The 24,581-nt window shown below is 40.7% G+C and overlaps 1 protein-coding gene across 7 annotated transcripts in view; it reads left to right on the forward strand.

The window, feature by feature from the left end:
• pcca (propionyl-CoA carboxylase subunit alpha) overlaps window positions 1-24,581 on the forward strand; it is an 85,596-nt gene that overhangs the window by 42,428 nt on the left and 18,587 nt on the right. For 4 of the 7 annotated variants that reach the window (XM_077728940.1, XM_077728941.1, XM_077728942.1 and 1 more), the window contains 7 exons: window positions 2,726-2,820; window positions 6,846-6,996; window positions 12,020-12,163; window positions 16,649-16,723; window positions 16,832-16,900; window positions 17,010-17,085; window positions 21,345-21,558. In XM_077728940.1, coding sequence (XP_077585066.1) covers window positions 2,726-2,820; window positions 6,846-6,996; window positions 12,020-12,163; window positions 16,649-16,723; window positions 16,832-16,900; window positions 17,010-17,085; window positions 21,345-21,558 — 824 coding nt within the window. Of the gene's footprint in view, window positions 1-243; window positions 387-2,725; window positions 2,821-6,845; window positions 6,997-12,019; window positions 12,164-16,648; window positions 16,724-16,831; window positions 16,901-17,009; window positions 17,086-21,344; window positions 21,559-24,581 lie in introns of those variants that run through there. The other 3 variants (XM_077728943.1, XR_013327966.1, XR_013327967.1) reach the window with 3 other exon arrangements.

Raw genomic sequence — 24,581 nt, forward strand, 5'->3', positions numbered from 1 at the left:
TCAGCTACAAATGCGGCCACAGAAACGTCCAGCTTTCGTGAATAACTGTGGAATTTGAAACGCTGAACAATCACTGATGGTTTCGGGCAGTAATGATTTTGCACCAATGTTACCAATTCTTTGAAACTGAGATCTCCGGGCTTCCGAGGTGTTGCTAAATTGTGCATCAGCTTGTACGTCTTAGCTCCACACACTGAGAAGAATCATTCTTTTCTTGAGCCCGTCATCTATGTCATTTGCCAGGAAAAAGTGCTCCAGCCTTTCGACATATCCACCGTCTCTCTCGGCAAATTCAGTGAGTGAGCCGACTGTAGCCATGTCTAACTACACGGAAACTTTTCCTTCGACCCTTCGACGGTGGAGAAAATATACTCGTCACCAAAAAGGTGTTATAATCTGAGTAAATATTGCACACTTATCCGGTAACAGTTTCAGAACATTTTAGTAAATAGTCATTTACAATCTTGGTGGCCAGAAAGGGCTGTCAAATTCTAATAGATGAGTGATTGCATTTCTTCACCTTCTCTTAGTGTGTAAACTCAATCTTTTATCTGTTAAACACACATTTTTCAAAAGATATTCATTTCGACAGCACATCAATTGTCTTTTGGTTCTAAACATGCAGGTGAGACCGGCAAAGCCGGGACCCCCTGCTTTAATAGATAAGTGGGAGAACTTGCAATATAACACATTTTTCAAATTCTTAGTTAACTGACTGAATATGTTTTGTATCTACATACTTTGTATTAGACAGTTATGTTTTTTCTTACCATTCACAACTAAAACCTCTTTCCATTTCAGAAAATGGTAGCATAGTCATTTGCACTTTTTAACAGGAGAAAATATGACTTGGGGAGGCGGGGGACGTTTACTTGCCAGTGTTATTTACGACAATTACGACAACATACAGTTGTGGTCAAAAATGTACATACACTTGTGAAGAACATAATGTCATGGTTTTCTTGAGTTTCCAGTTATTTTTTACAACTCAGATTTTTCTCTGATAGAGTGATTGGAACAGATACTTCTTTGTCACAAAAAAAAATTCATGAAGATTGGTTCTTTTTCGACCTTATCATGGGTGAACAGAAAAAAGTGACCAAATCTGCTGGGTCAAAAATGTACATACAGCAGCGCTAATAATTTAGGGGTCATTGTCCTGTTGGTACATTCAACTGCGCCCAAGACCCAATCTTCCGGCTAATGACTTTAGGTTGTCTTGAAGAATTTGAAGGTAATCCTTCTTCATTACCCCATTTACTGTTTGTAAAGCACCAGTTCTGTTGGCAGCAAAACAGCCCCACAGCATAATACTACCACCACCGTGCTTGACGGTAGGCATGGTATACTTGGGGTTAAAGGCCTCACCTTTTCTCCTCTTTCCGCCAGAAGGTCTTATCTTTCTCCATATGATCAACAGCAAACTTCAGTCGAGCCTTAAGTTGCCGCTTTTGGAGCAAGGGCTTCCTTCTTGCACGGCAACCTCTCAGTACATGGAGATGAAAAACACGCTTGATTGTGGACACTGACACTTGTGTTCCAGCAGCTTCTAATTCTTAGCAGATCTGTATTCCGGTGATTATCGGTTGAATCTTCACCCTCCTGACCAATTTTCTCTCACCAGCAGGTGATAGCTTGTGTTTACTTCCTGATCTTGGCATTGACAAAACAGTCCCATGTTCTTTATACTTACAAACAATTGTTGGCACTGTGGCTCTTGGGAGCTGCAGCTGCTTTGAAATGGCTCTGAGTGACTTTCCTGACGTGTTCAAGTCAAGGATTCGCTTTTTCAGATCCATGCTGAGCGCCTTTGACTTTTCCATTATAGCGTTTGTGGGCATTTGCATCCAATGAGCCCTATTTAATTGGCCTCAGAAGTCATCAGCTGTAGTCACTAATAATTACTCACAGGGAGTTAAAGGGCCATGCTATGAAGCTCTTTTCACTGACAACTTTCAAAGTCACCAAAATTGCTAATTCATGTTGCTGTATATATATTTTTCACCCAGCAGATTTGATCATTTTTTCCAATAACCCATAATGAGTCATAAAAGAACCAAACTTCATGATTGTTTTTGTGACAAAGAAGTATCTGTTCCACTGAGTATCAGAGAAAAATCAGAGTTTTAGAAATAACTGGAAACTCAAGAGAGCCATGACATTATGTTCTTCACAAGTGTATATAAACTTTTGACCACAACTGTATGAAGGTCCACCTGTTAAATATTAATGCTGTCAAATCTTCATCTTGATTATGACGCACCTGTGAGGTGGAATGGATTTTCTTATCAGAGAAGTGCTAATTGATTTAGACAGATTTGTGAACAATACTTTGGAGAATTTTTTTTGTATATTTGGAAATGTTCAAGATCATTGAGTATATCTCATAATCGGGAGTCAAAGCAAAACTGTTTTATTCATATTTTTCTTCAAAAACATTGTGGCATGATTACTTTCTTTTTGACTGCCCGTTGATGGTTTCATTCTTTCTCTCAAACATTTTCAGGTATCTCGTTAACAAATAAATGTGCCCAGATAAATTTAAGAATTGTGGATTACTCAGTAAATTAAAGTAAAGAAAACCATTACGATAGAAAAAGAAAGTTATTTATTTAAAAAATAATTGTGTAGTATACTAACTTATGCCTATGTAATTTCCATACAATGTTTGAATCCGATATACCAAAACACATTGTTCTTAAATGAGGTTTGCTTCCTCTCTCAGGTGCTGGCTGATAAACTTGGTAATGTTCTATGGTTGAATGAAAGAGAGTGCTCTATCCAAAGAAGGAACCAGAAAGTGGTGGAAGAAGCTCCCAGGTTTGTAAGAAACTAATTAATGATAAAAATATTTGTCTTCACATATATAATTTCCTTGGTAATTTTAAATTTAAAAAATAAAGATCTCTTTTCAGTTTTCAGAACAGTTTTTGTTTTGTTTTACTTATTTACTTCAAGATGCCTGAAAATGTTGGAACAGCACATTCGTCACGTAAAATGTAATGTTTTACAGATATTCAGGGACTGTTCTTTGTTGGGGTGTTTGCGCGTGTGTGCATGTGCTGTGTGTTAAGGCAGAGGTCGGGAACCTTTTTGCCGAAGATAGCCACAAACTATTCATATTTTCCAATGTTATTCCTTGTGAGCCATACTACAAATTTAAAAGTCAAAATACATACATGTTAACGTGTGTGTTTTCAATTTTTTTTGTAATTTCAACACTTTTAAAGTGGAAAAAATGAATATTTTTAAAACATTATTATGCTGTTGCGAATCAATGAAGATGCATTCCAGAAGAGTCTATAGCGAAAAATTGAAGATTAAAGCAGATCTAGACGTAGTATCTCAGTTCTCTCACCAGCGGTTTCCATATTTTCGCTCACAGTTTAGCAAAGAGTCAGATGCACTCATCAAAAGAGCCACTTGTGGCTCCCGAGACATAGGTTCCCTACCTCTGTGTTATGGGTTTGCCTTATGTTTTTTCCCCTGTGTGACCTGTCCATATGATTACCCCTTGAGTTCACCTGTCGTTTACCCGCCCCTGCTTGCTTCCTCTTGTGTTACCGAGGTGTTTTTGATTGACTCGTGAAGCCACGTCTTTCTCGTTAACTCCCGTGTATTTGTCGGTCCTTACCGGATTGTCTGTGTTGCTACGCTTATGTCCCCTTTCTTGTTTGATTCCAAAGTCCTTGTTATTTTCTAAATATCCTGACTTAGTTATTAAAGTTTTTGTTAGCACTCTACACTCCCTGTACTTGTTTGCCTCCCTGCATTTGGGTCCTGCTACGCACTCTGCAACCACTGCCCTGCAAGTTGAGTGTGTGTGCACGTGCGTAAGCACCAGTAGCACCTTTTTGGTTCTGACAGAAATTTCTTATGATCCACGGAGGCAGAACAACTATTTGATCCCAAAGCAACGACTTGAGACAGAGAGGCGTTTTACAACATTTATTCAAATCAAAGTGCACTCAGAATATGAAAAATATGTGCGTGACAAAAGGTCAACGGAGATCTAATAGAAACCTGGGCATAACTGATGCAACGAACAAGGTGCTGTAAAAACAAAGGGTACAACTACGACAAAAAACACTATACTCTCATAAGGCTGGGGATATTAAATATATATACTTAATAACAATCAGTAAATCAAAAACAAGATGGAAGCGCCATCGAGCAAAGAATATCAAGAACCAAGGACACAAGTTGACAAAATGGCAATGGTGACTAGCAAGACAATATCTCGGCAGGTGGCCGGAGTTTAAATGCTGTCCTGCCTAGGGAGTTCCGCCCACCACCACACTCCTGCACGACATTACAGTACACCCTACTCAACGGCCGCCCCATGTCAACCCACCTGGCTAGCTGGGACATCACGTGTAAGTTGTGGGGTACGGCATGATTAAGGAGTAGGGAACCCATTGAAATTCTTTGGGATCGTAGCCCTTCCAGTCAACTAGATATTGAACACCCCAGCCCCTCGAATCTAAAAGGGACTTCTCGGTGTAAAATGGGTTACCATTTATCAGGGGCAGTGGAGGCACCTCTGTAGGACACAACATACCAGATGTGAAAGGTTTTAGCAAGCATACGTGGGACATTGGATACTTCCTGAAGGATAAAGGGAGGGTGAATCTCACAGACACTAGGTTGACCTCCCGCTTCACCTTAAACGGGTCCGATGAAAGAAGGATCCACCTTCTTGGAGACCCCAGCCAAGTACAAGTCCCGAGTAGAGCCCCAAACGTACTGACCCGTCAGACTCGATGGGCCCCTCCTGTCTTTGAAGGGAATACTGTAGGCTGGTAGCATATGCCATATCAAAGGGTGAAATATTTGTGGCCACACTGACAAAGGTTTTTGGGAGTGGAATGAAGTGGGCCATCTTTGAGAACTTATGGATCACAATCAGGACTGCCATTTTCGCAGAACACAGAAAGACCGGGGATGAAATCCTGGGTGATGTGTGGCCATTGATGAGCTGGAAAAGACAGCGGACGTAGGAGACCAAAGCGTGCCCCATGGAAAGTTTTGTTGTTGGTGTACACAGGGTATGGCTGAACAAACTTCAGAATGTCCTTATATCTCTCCGCCTACCAGAATCTTTGGGAAATCAACAACAGAGTTTGGGAGACTCCAGGGCGGCAGGCTACTTTGGAGGTTTGTGCCCATTATAGGACCTCTAATCGATGTTGATGTGCAACATGCAGCTTGTCCTTGGGGCACCCAACTGAAACATTGCTCTTTTATGGCCTTTGCCCCTTCCTCTCTACCTCCCATTGTAGAGACCCACCAATCGGACCTTCGGTACAATGGTAGGGAATTTTGAAATTGAAACGGTTGAGAAAGAACATGCAGAGTTTAGTTTCTGTGCCGTGCAGATGTACTTAAGGCTGTTGTGGTCAATAAAAACTTCAAATGGCTCCAAAGTCTCTTCTAGGCTTTGCCTCCACAACTGCAGCACCACGACAATGACAAGAAACTCCCTGTTCCTAACATCAAAGTTAGGTTTAGCAGGGTTGAAGCAACATGAGAAGAAGGCACAGGGGTGAGCACTTTGGTTGGCAGGACTGGAAAATGACCCCCTGCACTCCGGAATCGGAGGCATCCACTTTTACTATAAACTGCAAATTGTGAAAACTAAAATGTCGAGCGCATTTGTTTTTGACTTTATTTTTTTAATTTTTTTAAAGACGCGGACAGTCATGCGGAAGCTGGTTGCGGTAGCTCCATCCACTCTTGCCCGTTTTGTGTTCTTGCTGATTTTCTATCTTTTTTAATGGCATTTTATTATTTCTTAATGTAAATGACGACAAGCACTGAATTAGTGTGCTCGCCATCATTCTGGGTGGATTGACTAAAGAACTATTGTATCGCAGCATTCACCGCGCACTACTTCTACAGGAGAAATGGAGTTGGCGGCTGCTTACCGTAGTTCAGAGACCTGTTGCAGCTCAATATTGATCCATATATACAGTGGGACAAATAAGTATTTAGTCAACCACCATTTGTGCAAGTTATTCTACTTGAAAAGATTAGAGAGGCCTGTAATTTTCAACGTGGGTAAACCTTGAGCATGAGAGATAGAATGTGGAAAAAAACCTGACAATCTCATTGTTTGATTTTTAAAGATTTTTTTGAGGTGGAAAATAAGTATTTGGTCAATACCAAAAGTTCATCTCAATACTTAATGTACATTTTGTTGCAATAACAGAGAGAAAACATTTTCTGTAACTCTTCACAAGCTTTTCACACGCAAATTTTGTCTCTGATGTCCGTTGACAGCTCTTTGGTCTTTTTGGTCTTGACCATAGTGGAGTTTGGAATGTGAGAGGTTTTGGATAGGTGTCTGTTATACCGATAATGAGTTAAAACAGGTGCTATTAATACAGGTAATGTGTGGAGACCTCGTTAGAACTTAGACCTCCTTTTCAGCCAGAAATCTTGCTTGTTTGTAGGTGGCCAAATACTTATTTTCTACTCTAATTTGGAAATAAATTCTTTGAAAATTAAAGTGATATTCAGTTTTTGTTCTCCCACATTTTCTGTCTCATAGTTGAAGCTCTACCCGTATTGACAATACAGACCTCTAATCTTTTCAAGTAGGAGAACTTGCACATTTGGTGGTTGACTGAATACTTATTTTCCCCACTGTAAGGCGCACTGGATTATAAGACGCAAGGTCAGCTTTTGTAAAATTTAAGGCTTTTGGGTGCGCCCTATAATGCAGAAAATGTTATCTTTTTACTGTCAGATGATTTTGCAAAAATATGACTTAAAACATTTCTATAAACATTTTACAATTCTCTAATCAAAAATATATATTGTTCTTATGTTTATTTTCACAGTACTTTCCTGGACTCGGTGACGAGAAGAGCAATGGGTGAGCAAGCAGTGCAACTTGCCAAGGCTGTGCGCTACTCTTCTGCTGGTACCGTGGAGTTTCTGGTAGATTCTTCAAAAAACTTCTACTTTCTGGAGATGAACACACGGCTACAAGTCAGTGTTAGAATTTGAGTGGTGAATTTCATGTGCATACTTTTTCATGTTTTGAAAATTAACTGATACCGCATTCAAATAGGATAAATAGATGCCAACTCACCAATGATTTTTCCCCTTTTGATTATGCGTTTCAGCAAAATTTAATTTAAAATCCTGCTTTCAAAGATTTTTTAATATCAATTAAATGATTCAATCCTGCGAGAGTATTTAAAAATAAACAAACAAGAGTTACAGAGATCCTCCTGACCACAGTAAATACAGGGTGACCCAAAAAGATGCGTACCAATGGAAACGTTTTTGAAACTGATGGGTACGCATCTTTTTGGGTCACCCTGTACATAAGCAGGTGGTTGACTGAATACTTATTTGCCCCAATGTACCTAATGTTCGTTCATTAATTTTCTGTCAATATGAACGTCACCCTTACTACTGTCACCCTTCACCACTTTGCAACTTTGTTTCTTTGTCTAATTACCCTTATTAAAAAAATGTTCAGTAAAATGTCAAAATTCACACAAACTGGCAAGGAGAACACATGAGATGAAAAATGGTGGAAGTCAGGGCACCGCTCAGTCCCACCCAACTCGGCGGCGAAGAAGAAATTATATTTTATAAAAGGCAGAGAAGAACGATATATTGCCTTTTTCTGTTTTGTTCCTACCTAATTTTGCATCGCTCACAAAACCTAGCAGAGGAAAGCTACGCTGAGCCTATTCCAGCTTTTTGGGGATTTCGAATCACCCTTGAAAATGCCTCCTAAGACTCCTGGGCCATCTAAGGCATCCAAAGAGCCCAAGAAAGAAACAAGACACTCTTAGGTTTGGTTTGGGTTATTATTTCATTTTCTCCTGTGCGCATATGTTCGCTTTTTACCCTTGTTAGTCCTTACCTTTCCTCTCGCACAGCTGCGCATTGATTATAGGTTCTGGTCTTCCCATCTCATTTTCTGAACCGCTTTATCCTAATTAGGGCCAGCCAATCGCAGGGCACAAGGAGACGGACAACCATGCAAACACACACCCATAGTGCCCAATTATTCTACAATGAATGTTTTTGGAATGTGGGAGGAAACCGAAGTACCCTGAGGAAGCCCACGCAGGCACGGGGAGAACATGCGAATTCCACACAGATCGAAATGACCTGGATTTGACCCCAGAGCTGTGAGGCCAATGCGCTAACCCAGGGATCGGCAAAACGATCTCCGAGGGCCGCTGAGGGTGCATGTTTTTGTTCCAACCAATATAGCACAAGGATGAAGGTTGTGATTTTACTTTAAGACATTTTAAGGAGATCTTCAATATGGCACACAGTTTGCAACAAAAGGTCCAGGACAAAGATGACAACATGGTTGTTGCCATTGAGTTTGGCAGTCGTCTTGACATTGTCATGTCCTTGTACAAGAGCATATTTTTGCAAAAGAAAAAATAAACAGGTGTCACAACTCCCCATCACCGTCGTCCGTGTGTGCCGAAAACCTTTCTCAAAAGCTCCTCTTGCTGCTCCTAGGGCGCCTCCTGAGGATTCCACCGATGATCCAATCTCGAATTTGACGAAGAGGACTTGGACTAAAGCTCCTACCAACCAGTTTTTTATTTTTTTTATATCAAGCCTTGGGGAACTATTTTAACTATGAGATCAGTACTTTGAGATTTGTTTTAATTATCAATTATATTTTAGTCTGATGGTCTGAGGTTTTAGTTTTAGACTGGATTAAAACCCAAAATGTTATCGTCACAAGCCCAAGTATAGTCTCGTCACTGACGCATGACGAAATTGGTAGTGCTTCTCCATAAGGTGCGTTTACTCGGCAAAAGACCCAAATAAGTGATAGTTATGGACTCGTAATTTGGCATTCTGCTGTTATGGATACCTGACGTCATCAAGCCCACTGGTAACCACTGTGGAGAGCATCCTGGCATACTGCATTACTGTGTTACGCTGGAACCATGGCAGCAGACAGAAACGCCATGCAGAGAGTGATCAACATCGCCCAGAAGATCATCGGCTGCTCCTTACCCTCACTGTATGAAATTGCCAGGCCTCGCTACCTCAGCAGAGGTAACAATCAGGGAGGGACCAATACCCCCTGGTCACAACCTCTTCCAGCTGCTGCCCTCTGGCAGACTCTACAAGTCTCACAAGGCACAGACAAATAGACTTAAGAACAGTTTTTTCCCATAGCCATCAAGACTCTGAACTTGCCTTAGCACGACACACAATGCCCTCTGTCCAATAACTTCGGGGTGTGCAATAACAATGTGCAATATTTTCAAATTTAACTTAACAGGATCTGACTCTTCATATTTTTATATTACTTATTTATGTTCTTGTACTGGGAAAACGGGCTTTATGGGGTAGCACCACCAATTTCGTAATACACAGCTGTGTATGATGACAATAAAGGCTTTTGATTTGAAGTCAAGTGAGAGCTTCAGCACAGACATTCTATTCTGCCATTGTGGTCTTTAAGGCAAATGCAAGAAGGTATTTCTCCTGGAGAAAAGTTATCCTGGTGTGTTTATTCGCTTGCATTTCCTTAAAGAGAATGGCATCAAAGAACGCTAATAGTAGTGAGTTTTATCAATGTAGGAATGAAGGTGTAAAGCACATTTGGATATTATAATAATTACAACAATATTATAAAAAATATATAATATAATACGTAATAAAACCTATATGACAAATGCGTATGGCTTGCCTTCACCTTCATTTGAGTATCATGTATGTACATTGTTTAGAAACTAAAACATGTAAAAACCTAAATCAAACATTTTTACATCTTGATAGAAATAAAGGATGTGAAGATGCAATTAATAACAGTAGCAGAGTGCGAAGATAAGCACATCCGTGGTAAATCTGCAATGAGTAATGTCACATTTTAGTATTGAAGATCATAACCACAAGATACGCATTTGTTACTTTGTCAGTAGGTGGTTGAATTAGAACAAATACAAAAATAGTTTTGCATTGTAATATCCGGTTTTTGTGGGTTTTTTTTTCAGAGGGTGTGAATGGATTAATTTGTATTCCCGTATTTACTCACATATAAGCCGCTTTTGTAAGCCAAAGAGATAACTTAATTGAGAGTGTGGCCTATATGCACGATATGCACAAAACTGCAATTTGACAACGCAATGGCACAATGATGTCATAGCGCAATGGCGCCATGACGTCATGATGCAAGACAATGCGGCTGATAGTCATTTATTCAAAAATACAGTAATTTCCTGACATACAGGCTTTATGTAAGATACACTCACTTTTGTACCCCCCATTAAAACCATGAATATGGCGGTGAAAATTGTGAATCAGGGCCGTGAAAAAAAATTGACAATTTTAAAGGCAATCTTAAGGTTGCGGCTTATATGCAGGGGTGGCTTATGTGCAAGTTAATATGGTAAGTTAACAATCCTATGTAATTACATTTTCCTACTGTTATATTCATCGGACTGTTCGTCATGAGTCTTACCTGACTGTAAAATCAAGTCTAAATGAAAAGATGTAAAACAAGAGCTTCCAATTAATAATATATCATACTGGCTTATCTAATTATTTCACAGTACAAGTACCTAATTTTCCTATCACTGAGCAACACTAGTATTTGGATTACAGTAGTACCTCAACATACGAGCAATTTGAGATACGAGTACATTTTTTAGCAAATATTTATCTTGAGATACGAGACTAATTTTGAGATACGACCAGACAGTGCACGCGAGAGGCTGCTCATAAGAACATCATGGACACTGTCTTTCTGGTCGCAACTCCCTCGTGTAATGTCTCTACGAGCACTGGGCGGAGCGTTGCATTTTTCACTGTTTTTCCCCCCGTTAGTCAATGCGAATGGCAGAGCGATCGCTAATACAAGAGGAGTATATACTATCTTGTTGGCAAGTGGTCATGCATTATCCTATTATGAGGAAATGTGTGTGCATCATCTTGGGAATATTTCAAAGAAAGACAAAAGCAAACAACCCTCAATAGGTTGCATCTGAAAGTCAGGGCTGAGGCAGGGCAAATAGAGCCAACCTGGGAGATGAAAGGTATAAAAATGTAAAATCTAGAATTAAGTTTAGTGCAAGGTTAGAATAACTTAATTTTGAGTGTCTTTATGACATTTTCTCTTTTTTATGTTACGTACAAGTTGTTTGGTTTCAAGGGCATCAACTTTTGGTGACTTTAAGTCTATGTGAGCACAATGTTGCTATTCACACAATTTTAGTAGATTTAAGTTTTATTAGGGGAAAAGGCATAAAATAAAAATAAAAATTAAAATGTTTCATTGCTTACTTTTACATCACGTGTGCCGGAAGTTTTTACTAGGTCCGCAGACATCAACTTTTGGTCAGTGAAAAATTAGATTTTGGAATAATTTTGGATTTTGGAGTTTATTTGATTCCTGGTGATTAAACTTGGATGATGGGGAGTGAGAAGAGTAAAAAGTGAATCAAAGATGATTTGCAGAGCAATAATAATAATTTTCAGTGTTGAGATATTTTAACACTGACAAATATATTTCATTAAACAAATTCTATCTGGTTTCGGTATAAGCAGGAGTTTACGTATTAGAAAGGAAAACAGGGTTATAGAATATTTTGAAAGATTTTTATGTACATTTGAGTCACACTTACTTTCTGCACCTCAACATGAAACAACTTTATTTTAATACTCACTAAAACGAATACGAACCACAAAGTAGAAAAAAAACGTATTAGCTCATGCAATGATAAAATTTTATCAGCATACATACCTGCTTTGTTGGTGGCCCAGAACAAAGATCGCGGGAGATTGTTTCCTTGGAAATCTTGTGCGGAGAAAGGTTGAGCACTCCTGGTTTAGAGTATTCAATACTCCTAATTTTTATGTATTTTGGATGTGGGAGGAAACTGGAGTACAAAACGGAAATACCTTCGCAGGCATGTGGAGAACATCCAAAATCCCCACAGGAAGGTCGGAAACCGACAGGGATTAAATCCTCAATCTGATAACCGTGACTATTTCTTTTGTCTTTTGACTCTAGGTTGAACACCCAGTAACAGAGTGCATTACTGGTCTTGATCTGGTTGAAGAGATGATCCGAGTTGCCATGGGTTACCCACTGCTGCACAAACAAGAAGATATTCCAATAAATGGGTGGGCTTTGGAGAGCCGCATCTATGCTGAGGTTTGAATTGCTTGCTCTCTAATGCGCACATCCTTTACTGATACACTTGAAAATTTATTTTTTGAAATCCAGATAACTCTTACAGTGCCAAGTCTTTTCCACAGACAAACCTAAAATGCCATCCAATATTGAGCATTTTCACTCCTCTTTATGCCATTAGAATGTTCTGTCGTGACTATTGGAAAGTGGAAAAGTAGATTCTATTTCATCCCATTAATTAGTAAATGGTGTTTGAAAATAGATGGTTTGAAATCTCGTACCAAAATATATATATATATATATGTGTATATATATATATATATATATATATATATATATATATATATATATATATATATATATATATATATATATATATATATATATATATATATATATATATATATATATATATATATATATATATATATATATATATATATATATATATATATATATATATATATATATATATATATATATATATATATATATAAATATATAAATATATAAATATATAAAACCATGCACGCTTACGCTCATACCTAGGGGCAATTTAGAATGTACAATCAGCCTACCATGCATGTTTCTTTCTATATGTGAGAGGAAACCGGAGTACCCGGAGGAAACCCACACAGGACGGGAAGAACATGCAAACTCCACACAGATCGACATTACCTGGATTTGAACCCACGACCCCAGAGCTGTGAGGCCGATGAGCTAACCCAGGGATCGGCAAAACGATCTTCGAAGGCCGCTGAGGGTGCATGTTTTTGTTCCAACCAATATAGCACAGAAAGTTTAACCAATGACATTTCTGCAGAAAACAAGAACTGACTGCAATCCACTGAATGCACTTGTAGGACACTAGATTGGTGAAAACGTGCCTTCTCAATGAGTTGGAATGAAAACCATCACCCACTGCGGCCCTTTGTGGAATAGTTTGCCTACCCCTGCGCTAGCCACTTGTGGCACCGGGCTGCCTGAAATAACATTTAATATGAAATAAAATACATATTGTTGTAGTTTTAGCTGCGATAATATTGAAATCTACTGCTATGTTTTTTCGGCCCTCAACTGTCTGTATGGCCAACGCAATGCTAGCATATGTTTAAAAAAATGGCAGAAAGAGCAAAACAATTTGATTTAGTTTTATCAACGTAATGTGTATATGCGGTAATATAAGTCAAAGCATTCAAACATCTACAAATCTGTCAAAAGTCTCATCTTCTGTATCCTACAAAGAGTTTGGCCTCGTAGGCGAGTTCGCCAACAATACTGCGTTCTATCACATTGTCAGGGTCAGAGTTGTCGCTGTGGGGTTTCATAATTGTCATTCCAGCTTTGACAAAAGCTCAATCTACAGGGTTGCTGACGCTGGCCCATTCATCGACAATCCATTCCAATTCGGCACAACTCGTGCGACGCTGCACGCCAGTCGTTGTATGAAACTACAGTGGTACCTCAAGATACGAGCTTAATGTGTTCTGAGCTCGTATGTCGATTTACTTGTAACTCAAACGAACGTTTCCCATAGAATTTAACTCAAAACAAATAATTTGTTCCAACCCTCTGAAGAAGCCAAAAACATGATATTGGATTGGAAAAAAAACATTTTTATTTGTTCTAATTTGCCATCTATTAACCAAGTAACAAATATCTAGGGCAGGGGTGGCCAACCGGCGGCTCCCGAGCTGCATGCGGCTCTTTGCCCGGTTTCATGCGGCTCCTACGTCCATATCAAAGTTTGTATTTGTGTTTTATTTTTATTTGCGTGTGCGCTTCGCTTGAGTTCAATACAGTATTTTCGTCCAATGCGCATGTGCTTGGGATGAAAATACCTCAAAGTTTCCCAGTAGGAGCAAGGTCATTTGAGTAAACGTTTTTAACAGAGTGGGAGAGCTCCCGTGAACCAGAAGTGACAATGAACGGCGTCGCGCACACAAAAAGTATCCCAAAGATCGAGCGTCGGCTGAAAAAGCCACACCCCCTGCGAGGCAGACCAAGGCGAGAGTGCTCAGCCGGGAGCAGCCAATAGGAGAGCGAGGTGTACACCCACGTGGTGGGCGCGCTAGTTAAAAGCCATTCATAATAAATGACAGCTCACAAGGAGCGAACGTTGCGCAAAAATAGGCTCTGATTTTATGACAAGTCCCACTAAGTAACATGCATAGAAAAAGAAAAACGCTATTGTAAATTATCATATTTTTGTTTGTGGACTTGGTTGAACTGAGAGTTTGTCTGTGTGAGACAGTGCACACAATGTTCATTGTTGATAATGACTGGCCTGTGCTGTTAGTACTGTAGGAGTCAATTTACGTCATTACTATGCTGGTGTGTGACATTTACAATAAATCTGTGTGATGTGGCTCTTTGCGCTAACACAGTAAAAAATGTGGCTCTTGGTCTCTGACTGGTTGGCCACCCCTGATCTAGGGGTTTAATAGTACTAAAATGTGTTTGATAGTACTAAAATTAGACAGATTTTGCGTAGGGGAGAGCGAAAGGGACAGAGAGAGAGAGGTGGGGGGTGGAGGGGGAAGATTTTTTGCAAGGCAACTCGCTCGTAACATAACATAAACACATTTAAATGAACTTGGATTGCGATGCAGACCCCCCAAAAATAAGTTTAATCTAACCTTGCACTAAACTTAATTCTAACTTTGTTTTTAATGTTTATACCTTTCTTCTCCCGGGTTGGCTCTATTTGCCCCGCCTCCACCCTGACTTTCAGATGCAATCTATCGAGGGTTCTTTGCTTTTGCCTTCCCTTCAAAACATACCCAAAATGATGCACACATGTCCTCACAATAGGATAAAGCATGACCACTTGCTTACTTGCCCGGGAAGTAGAATTCGTCTCGTATTAGGACCATTCCTTGTTGGAAAATGATGTCTCATGCCCCCATATCCAGTCTTTCACAATTAGAGTTCTATGAAATGTCATTGTTATTTTGTCATTGTTATTTTAGACATGTCATTGTTATTTTGTCATTGTTATTTTGTCATTGTTATTTTAGACAGATTTTGCGTAGGGGAGATCGAAAGGGACAGAGAGAGAGGTGGGGGGAGGAGGGGGAAGATTTTTTGCAAGGCAACTCGCTCGTAACATAACATAAACACATTTAAATGAACTTGGATTGCGATGCAGACCCCCCAAAAATAAGTTTAATCTAGCCCGTGTCATCACCTCAGATTAATCCATCGATGGAATAACCTGGTCATTCAGAACATTCATGTTGTCAGTTGAACTCATTCTTTGAGCACATGCTGCTGCGAAACTAAAACCTGATACTGGCCACTGGATATGGCTTCTCTGGTTTCAGAAGTGAACAATTCCACTCTAAACTGACATAAAAAATACATACCAGTCAAATGCCTTAACTATGGCATCAAGAAAGCAGAGAGTAAAAAACTGGCTTTCATGTCTGACCAGTAAAAAGGAAAATAAACTGTTAAAAAACTGCTTAAATTTGTAGCAAGTGAACATTCCAACTTACATTACTCTGCAATTTCTATTTCTTCTGTACAGTCCATGGTAACATCTCATACATCTATCTCGTGACCGGACGTTGGGTCACCCGGACGTTTGGCCGCCTGGATGTTTGGTAGAACGGGTTCAAATTATGACAGAAAGTTTACTGTTGAAACCAGCTCTCAAAATTATAATCATGAGCGTGAGTTCATTATCTAAATATCTACTATTGAAACCAGCTCTCAAAATTATAATCATGAGTGAGTGAGTTTAATATCTAAATATCTACTGTTGAAACCAGCTCTCAAAATTATAATCATGAGTGAAAGTGAGTTTAATATCTAAATATCTACTGTTGAAACCAGCTCTCAAAATTATAATCATGAGTGAGTTTAATATCTATTAGATATTAAATATCAATAAGAGCACTCATTTAAAACATCGGCTGCTGCCATTGACTGTCATAGGCGTCCAATGAACCTTCATTAGAGCACTCATTTAACACATCGGCTGCTGCCATTGACTGCCATAGGCGTCCAATAAAAATTCATTCTCTCTGGGAGAACTTGCAATGTTGAAATACTTTAGATGGTCATTTTTATCAAACAAATAAAAGTCTTCGTATAATTTTAGCCCGAAACTTTGTCATTAAAATAAAAGGCAATAAGCAAAATTACCGTATTTTCATGACCATACGGCGCATCGTATTTTTAGCCGATGGCAACGAGTGCTATTTCTACCTACCTTGGTTCAAATCCAAGTCACGTCCATTTGTGTGAAGTTTGCACGCTCTCCCTGGGCCTGCTTGGGTTTCCTCCCACATTTAGAAAAAACATGCATGGTTCAGAAATTGGGATGAGATGAAGAGCATATGTCACAGAGGTACAATCACAGCACAGATATGTTGTTTATATTTTTGTATTTTGCATATAGTCAAACACTATTCTTTAATGTCAATATATGCAGGTTTCAAAACTTTTATATAAATTTGTCAAAAGTGGTACTTCATATTTTAATTTTGCTCTTTTTAGGACCCTTACAAGTCATTTGGCCTTCCCTCTATTGGAAGGTTGACCCAATACCAAGAGCCAATCAGTCTTAACAATGTAGGTTGTGTAGTTTTTATGAAAATTCCCTTAATTATGCATTGCATACACCGATAACTCCTCACATAGCAGATTTCATATTTTAAATTAAGTTTGTGTTACTTATAGGTCCGGGTTGACAGTGGCATCCAGGAGGGAAGTGATATCAGCATCTATTATGATCCCATGATTTCTAAGGTTAGTCATTAAATACAAGGTACCTTACATTTTTACCCCATAGTCAAAAAGACAAAGTATATTATGAAAAGCAATACAGTTTCCGATTTCATCTCGTATCTGTTTGTAGTTAGTAACCCATGGCGCTACTAGAGCAGAAGCCCTTGCGAAGATGAAGGAGGCGCTGGATAATTATGTCATCAGAGGTATGTAGATTCAATTTGCATTTTGCAAAAATATGTTAAAGGTGATTTTAGGTTCGTTTTAAAGTGCTGTATTTTCACACCTATAGGGCCCACTTAAAAGTCTAACATTTTCTCTAAAATGGTAGATGCGCCCAATCGGTCGGTGCATTTTGTCTTTGCACTAAATTCAATTTTTGTATGGCCCTAGCCGCTTGAGTGACTGCATTTATTTCTTGCCGGCATGCTACTTTTTGCGATCAACCCGGCGGATGTTCACCCTAAAAATAGCCTCCCGCGTATTCCAAGCATTACGGTAAATCCATTCAAAGCATCCCTGGGAAGTGGCAAGGTGTTTGACCTTGCTTGCAGCGCTTTTAACCCTCAAAAACAGTCTAATATTCAAATACACAGCATATCAGAGCTATACAGAAGAAATACCTGGTGTGAATGACAACACAATGCAGGTGTGAACGCTTGGAAAATGGACTGAAGCCATGGATCGAACACAATTTAACAGCTTTGCTCACAGATTGCTAACGGACGGCCAAGATTGTAGTTCGGGCGGGCATCCTCGCACGAGTTACGTGATGATTTTGAATGAATTGTCGTCGCCAATATAACCGCGAGGAGAATCAAAGGATTGGGGAGTGACGAATATTGCGAGTTACAATGGATTGTGGATGACTGAGGTCAAGTGTGCTCGTGCTGTCTTTAGAAAAGACACTAGTGCTAAGTCTCACATAGGCTAGCAGATAGCATAACATGTGCTAGCAGATAGCATAACATACGTTAGTGGTTAGCATAACATATGCTAGCGGCGAGCATAGCATATGCTAGTGGCTAGCATAACATATGCTAGTGGCTAGCATAACATATGCTAGCGGCTAGCATAACATATGCTAGCGGCTAGCATAACATAGGTACACTAGCGGCTAGCTTAACATACACTAGCCTAGTGTCATGTTAGCGGATAGCATAACATAGGTACCCTAGCGGCTACCATAACATACACTAGCCTAGTATCATGCTAGCGCCCTATCGGACAAGGCGTCCAATGTATTGACAAAAAACAATACATTCGAACCTTGTGATACGACCGCGCCGTCATACGACATTCTTGTTTTACGACAAAAATTTCGATCGAATAATTCGCGCGAGTTCCGATCAAAATTTCGTGATGCGACCAAGCCAGGTGGCCATGGCACCGTCTTTTTTGCATCTCTTTCATGTATAAAATATCTCTACGATCACTGGGCGGACTTTGCATTTGCCCACCCTCCCACTAAACCGCTAATTCCAAATCTTGGATTACGCGTCATTTATTCACAGAATGGGTTAATCTGTGCTTTGGTCCGGCAGTCAAAACATATTTGACAGAGAAAAGCCTGCCAATGAAATGTCTCCTGGTCCTCGACATTACCCCTGGTCATCCTCCTGGTCTCGAAGAGGAAATTGTGGATGAATATAAATTTATCAAGGTGCTCTCTCTACCGCCCAACACCACGCCACACCTCTAGCCTATGGACCAACAAGTCATTTCAAATTTTAAGAAATTGTACACAAAGTATTTATTCAAGAAATGCTTCGATGTGACAGATGACAGAGCTAACACTTTGTGAATTTTGGAAAGAGCACTTTAATATTTTCTATTGCTTGAAAATTATTAACAATGCATGTCAGGGCGTCACACAACGAACTCTTAATTCAGCATGGAAAAAAATTGTGGCCAGCTTCCGCTAAAAGAGACTTTGAAACAGCAGCTCCTGCTGCACATGATGAACTCGTTGATCATGTCGCTTGGAAATTCCTTAGGGCTGGAGGTTGACGAGACAGATTTGAATGAAGTAATCGCCGAGCACCACGGAGAACTCGGGACACAGGACTTAATCGGCCTACAGGAGAGTGAACATATGTTGCCAGAATTCAGTGGTGCTAGTATATGCCATATACTATTCCTGTAGACACAGGTTCGGTGAAATTACCTTCAAGCAGACGACCACCCCAAGACACGAGGAGGAGGGAAAAGGAGATCACCTAGCTGAACGCATCAGCAAGTCTAGCAAACGAAAGCAAAAAGAGCGAGCCAGCTTCCACAAGGACCCCTTCAAGCACACAAGGCACCTGGTGGAGAAGTCCGGAAAGCTCGAGACCACCAGGGAGTTAATTAAGAGATGGCCGACTAGGAACACTAGGTTGCCCAAACCCACTTACTGGAACAGGTGATATGCTCTTATTTGCAAGAGTGATGTGCTTCTGTAATCCCCTTAACAATGTCTGCTAAGGGAGTGAGGCAATGTCATGCAGTGAGGGCAGGGAGCAGCCGATGATCTTCTGGGCGGTGTTGATCACTCTCTGCATGTCTCTTCTGTCTGCTGCCGTGCTTCCGAACGTCCGGTCGACCAAATGTCCGGTCGACCAAACGTCCGTTCAGCAAACTGTCTGTCGCCCAAACAACCGTTGGCCAAAGGTCTTTTGGCGAAACATCCGGTCATGTATACTCACCTAGAAATAATCAAAATATCTTCTTTCCTTGGTTTTGGTGTGAAGACGCACAAGAACATTGTGACATTTTAAATTTAACTTAGAATTTATTGATCATCACTTGCAACGCAAAATGCAATAAATGAGATGACTCTGTTTCAATTGGCTTTCTAAATCTGCCGATAGTTCGAAATCCGGTTATATTGGCAATAGCTTGTCGCTTCTCGCTACATACGAGTTCAGCCGCCTCCATCATGCATCTTTTAACAATGTTACCGTCGGAATACGGCTTTGATGCTAATGCTATTTCACTAGCAATTGGGTAGCTAGCTTTTAAAATTTTAAATCTATTTTGTGCATTTCTTCACTTTAATTCAGTGTATTACAATACCTCAATTCCACTTTACATTCCAAATGTAGTGTCAAAGTAAATCACTTTTTTTTTGGTCTATTTGATGAATTTTTAATTTGGGGGATTTTTCCTGAAGCTTTTTAGATTTTGGTGCTGCTGGTTGTTGTTGTTGTTGTTGTTGAGTCACCCAAGGCGCCTGAGGATAATCCTCAAAAGCGCTAGACTCGCGTGTGGGAGGCTCCGTAGTTCTCCGAAGGAGAGTCCCAGCCGGCGGTCGTAACGGGCATTCTGAAGTGCTGGGCTCCGCAGCCAGAGATGCTCGGCCGATTCTTCTTTTTCACCGCAGAGACGGCACCGATCGTTTTCGCACTTCCCCGTCAGATGTTGCCATCTTCGGAGGGAGGGATGTTGGCCGGACCGGAATCGAATAAGGTCATGAAGGTCTTTCTGGTGCTGCTGGCAGGAAGTGCTTGTGGCCCGTTGGCTGTATGTTTGACACTCCTGCCGGTTCTGACTCACATATGTTTTAGACCCCTGCCATGGTACTCAATTTACACCACTGGCAAAGAATTTAAGTGTATTGCTTCACAGAGAAGCAGGGCTAAAGTGCAATAGTTCCATGAATATTTAGATACGACAACACCATTAGTTAATGCTCCTGCAGAAAGGTGCCTGTGACTATTCACTACGCCGGGGTGATTAGGTGGTTGTGTAAGAAATATAGGCGGACGTAATTTTAGCCCATTAGAGCTGGCACATTTTGGCCGTGGGGAAGCTACCTACCGTCTGCCACACTAACATAATGATTGTGCGAGCAGCAGTCGCATTGCAGCTGTTGAATAAAGTCTGTATTTCGGTGAACCACTCGTGGTAACTGTTAGGTCTGAAAATACAACTTCAGGAGCAGGTCAAGAAAGAGTGAGATCAATTTAAATAGAAAATAGGTTTATTACCAGACTGCAAGGTGGACAGTGAGAGTCCCTACAGTGGGGTGCTGTCCAACGCGATGTTCCTGCAACTCTAGTCGAAATGACCAGTGAGTGTGTCCTAAATGCAGGCAAAACTGACAGTTGTCACTACGACTTTGGACAGATACGTTTCAGTCATTTGCAGAGCAAAAGGTAATTGATCAGTGTCGGACAGTTGAGTATTTTTGCTGACATGTCAGCCCAATCACAAGACTAGGATTGATTATTCAGTCAGACAGTTGGGTGTTTATGCTGACATGTCAGCCATAAGGATGACTACAATGCTGTTATACTCACAAAAACTAATACAATATGAACAAGCAATTGCAAAGAGACTTTTTTTTATCTTACGGTAATATTACATGGAAATACACAATGGTGACATAGGATGTGTGCGCAGAGAGGTCTTGCTTAGAAGTAACAATATACTTATATTTATAATCATTTCTTGATATAATGAAGCTTTCTTTTGATTATAGGTGTAACCCACAACATTCCACTTTTGAGAGAGATAATCATCCATCCTCGGTTTATTTGTGGCGACATTAGTACCAACTTCCTTCCCGAAATTTACCCAGATGGCTTTAAAGGTCACCAGCTAAAAGCAGAAGAAAAACTCGAACTGATAGCCTCTGCGGCAGCCCTATACATAACAGCCCATCTCTGTTCCCAGAACATTAAAGGAAATTTGAGGTGAGGACTCCCTTATATTAAAGCACAAACTAATGAAAATAAAAAAAATTCTCTTGCACTTTTATTAGATAGTAATACTATAACTGTTTTATATTTAAAACTTAATGCAATAACCGCGGCTTTCTAGTCGAAACTTCATTCTCCATGCCTCAGAACAAACTGTTTTTTTTAATTAGCGAACCAGCCATGACTCATTCTGAATGGTTTTGCTGATTTCTTTTTCAGATGCTTTCTTTTCTTTCAAGTATATAGAGATTCCGCTTGGCTTATTTGCAGATTGTCGACTCGGTCACGCTATCTCTAGTGAAAAATGCAATCTGTTCAGCCCGGTGCTCGTAGATATCTTTAAGTGAGGGAGGTGCGGCGATAAAGACAGAACAATGATGTTTTCATAAGCTGCTTCTCGCGTCCTCGGCCACCCGGACGGCTGTACAGGGAACCATCTTGTATGCTCGTGTCTCAAATTTCTCTCTTATCTCAGGGCAAAATTTGCCCGGAATTTTCCTCCTATCTCAAATTCTTCGTATCTTGGGACACTTTTATATTACGGAAGCTTATTGCATCACCTTAACAATAAAAAAAGGTCCTTAGTGTCTCTCTTGGCCTGGTGTAGCCTAGACTGATAGACTGCAGTGGCATTTGCACTGCATTCCTTCCAAAGAGGCCCGTTTCGGAAAGGCGCCGTGGTAGACCTAGCCACTTCCTTATGAATGAATTGGCTTTTTCATCCATCTTGCTCCCAGTAGATGAGGAGATCTTGCTCATTTTCAAGGGCCACATTACCCTTTTGTAGAATATGAACTGGTAGCACCAGACCTTGAAGTTTCCAGGATTTGGCTCTGGTTCATTCTTGATAGGCCATCACTAAGTTGTCTCATGATGGTCCTCTCCATCTGTTTATCAGACAGCTCTGTGATGTACTGCTTCCCAAGACTTTTGATGGGTTGTTAAGAGAGGAGTAGAATTCATTCACCTCCGACGACAAAGATGGTGACTTCTCTTTTGAGGCACAGACTCCGGGATCTGGAAGGTTTGATCTTCATCGTGGCCCACGATGTCAACTCGTCCATCCTCTTCAGCAGTCGAGATGTGCATGCTGTTGTCTGAAGGAGGCAGATGAGTGACGTCGTCCATATAGTTCTTAAATTGGGGTAATCTCTGGCCAAATGCTAACTTTATCCCTCCAACCATCCAGGATTACATCAAAGGCTGCCATAAAGAGGTTTGGAGATATCACGCACCCCATTGCAATTCCCACTTCTAGCTGTTGTCTCCCGGTGGTAAATTCTTGGAGGGCAAAGCACATGCAGGTCGCTGAAGTACAGTGCTACCAGCTTCTAGATGCAGGGAGGCATTTGGAAGAATTCCAAGGCGTAACTGATCAACCGGTGTAGGACAGATCCATACGCACTGGCGAGATGGAATCAAATGATATGCAGGATGATCTTCTCCCGCTTGGCCTTCTGGATCTGGTCCCAGAACATGGGAGGATGCTCTACGCACCCTTGAAATCCCAAGATTCCTGCTTTTTGGTAGTGGGTATCCTTATAGCCATTCTCTAGAAGCAGGGTGGTCATCCTTCTCGCTAACACCTAGAAGATTTTACCCCGTACGTTCAGCAGGGCAATGTTTCTGAATTGACCAGTTTATTTGGAATTTGCTTCCTTCGGGATGAAAACCGCTACAGCGTTTTGCCACTCCAATGGGTTGCTTCTCACAAACAATTCTCGTGAGGTACCAGAGTAGCTCTAAAACCTTGAGGCAGTTTTTCTATAACTTGTAGGGGACTCCATTGGGGCGCGGTGCTGATAAGGACTTTTCCTTCTTCACCGCGTGCCTAAATTTGCTCAGTTTGGGGGGTATAATTTTAAACTGAGCCATTGGTGGTCCGGACTTCTCCACCAGGTGCCTTGCGTGCTTGAAGGGGTCCTTGTGGAAGCTGGCTCGCTTTTTTTGCTTCCGTTTACTAGACTTGCTGATGCATTCAGCTAGGTGATCTCCTTTTCCCTCCTCCTCGTGTCTTGGGGTGGTCATCTGCTTGAAGGTAATTTCACCGAACCTGTGTCTACAGGTCTAGTATATGGCATCCCCCAACAGGTTAAGCTTGGCTTCGACACCTCTCTGCAACCTTTCCTTCAGGGTCTTTAGGTCTGTGTCCAAAGGGCGCAATGTCTCTGCTTTATTTGATTTTGGCCATTTTATCTTATTCCTTCTTGCTGGTTTCTTGGTCTCTGCTTTTGGCTCTTTTCTCTGTGAGATGGTGTGGACTGGGTCTTGGTTTTCGCATTGGGGCCTAGCCTTCGTCGTGGAGTATTCTTCCTATGTGCCTTCCCAGCTTTCAGCAACATTGGTTCCATTGGCACTGTTGTTTTCTACCTGGCTCTTGGTCCTTCTTGTCTCACCCGCTGTTGTGGTGCAAAGCCGCTGTTGGCCTCTCTGATCGCATTTCATCTTCCCCTGGTGGATCCGTAGTCCCCTGTATTTGGTCGCCTGTTCCCATGCATAAGCAGACTTTCGGAGGATCTTCTCACTAACTGGAGTTCTGATGTGCTCATTTTGCTTTTCAAATGCCCTAGTCCACAGGTGTCAAAGTGGCGGCCCGGGGTCCATATCTGGAATGCAGCATTATTTTACGTGGCCCAGGAAAAAAAAAAATGCCGATTCTCTATTTAATGATGAAACTCAAATGAAGATTGTAGATTATTTCCTGTTTCCTCATTTTAAATCAATAATTGCAACAAAAAATTGCACATTTGAATGTCTAAAAATTATCTATCGGTTAGTACGAGAAAGCTGTCAATTTATTAACTGATTAATTTTGGCAGCCCAGTTGGAAGACATAACGGCCCTCCGGATGTAATCGATACTACCATGTGGCCTGCAACAAAAAATGTGTTTGACACCCCTGCCCTTGTCGATTCCATGTGGTTCGTCCTGTTAGGCCCATCTTCCAACCAGCCTCTCGGTTTCTTCCTTGCGTTCTTTGTAGTTAAGGGTGGGTGTCCCTCTTTCAAGGAAGGGAC

The sequence above is a fragment of the Stigmatopora nigra genome, chromosome 12 (assembly GCF_051989575.1).
Source record: "Stigmatopora nigra isolate UIUO_SnigA chromosome 12, RoL_Snig_1.1, whole genome shotgun sequence".
In the NCBI taxonomy this organism is placed as follows: domain Eukaryota; kingdom Metazoa; phylum Chordata; class Actinopteri; order Syngnathiformes; family Syngnathidae; genus Stigmatopora; species Stigmatopora nigra.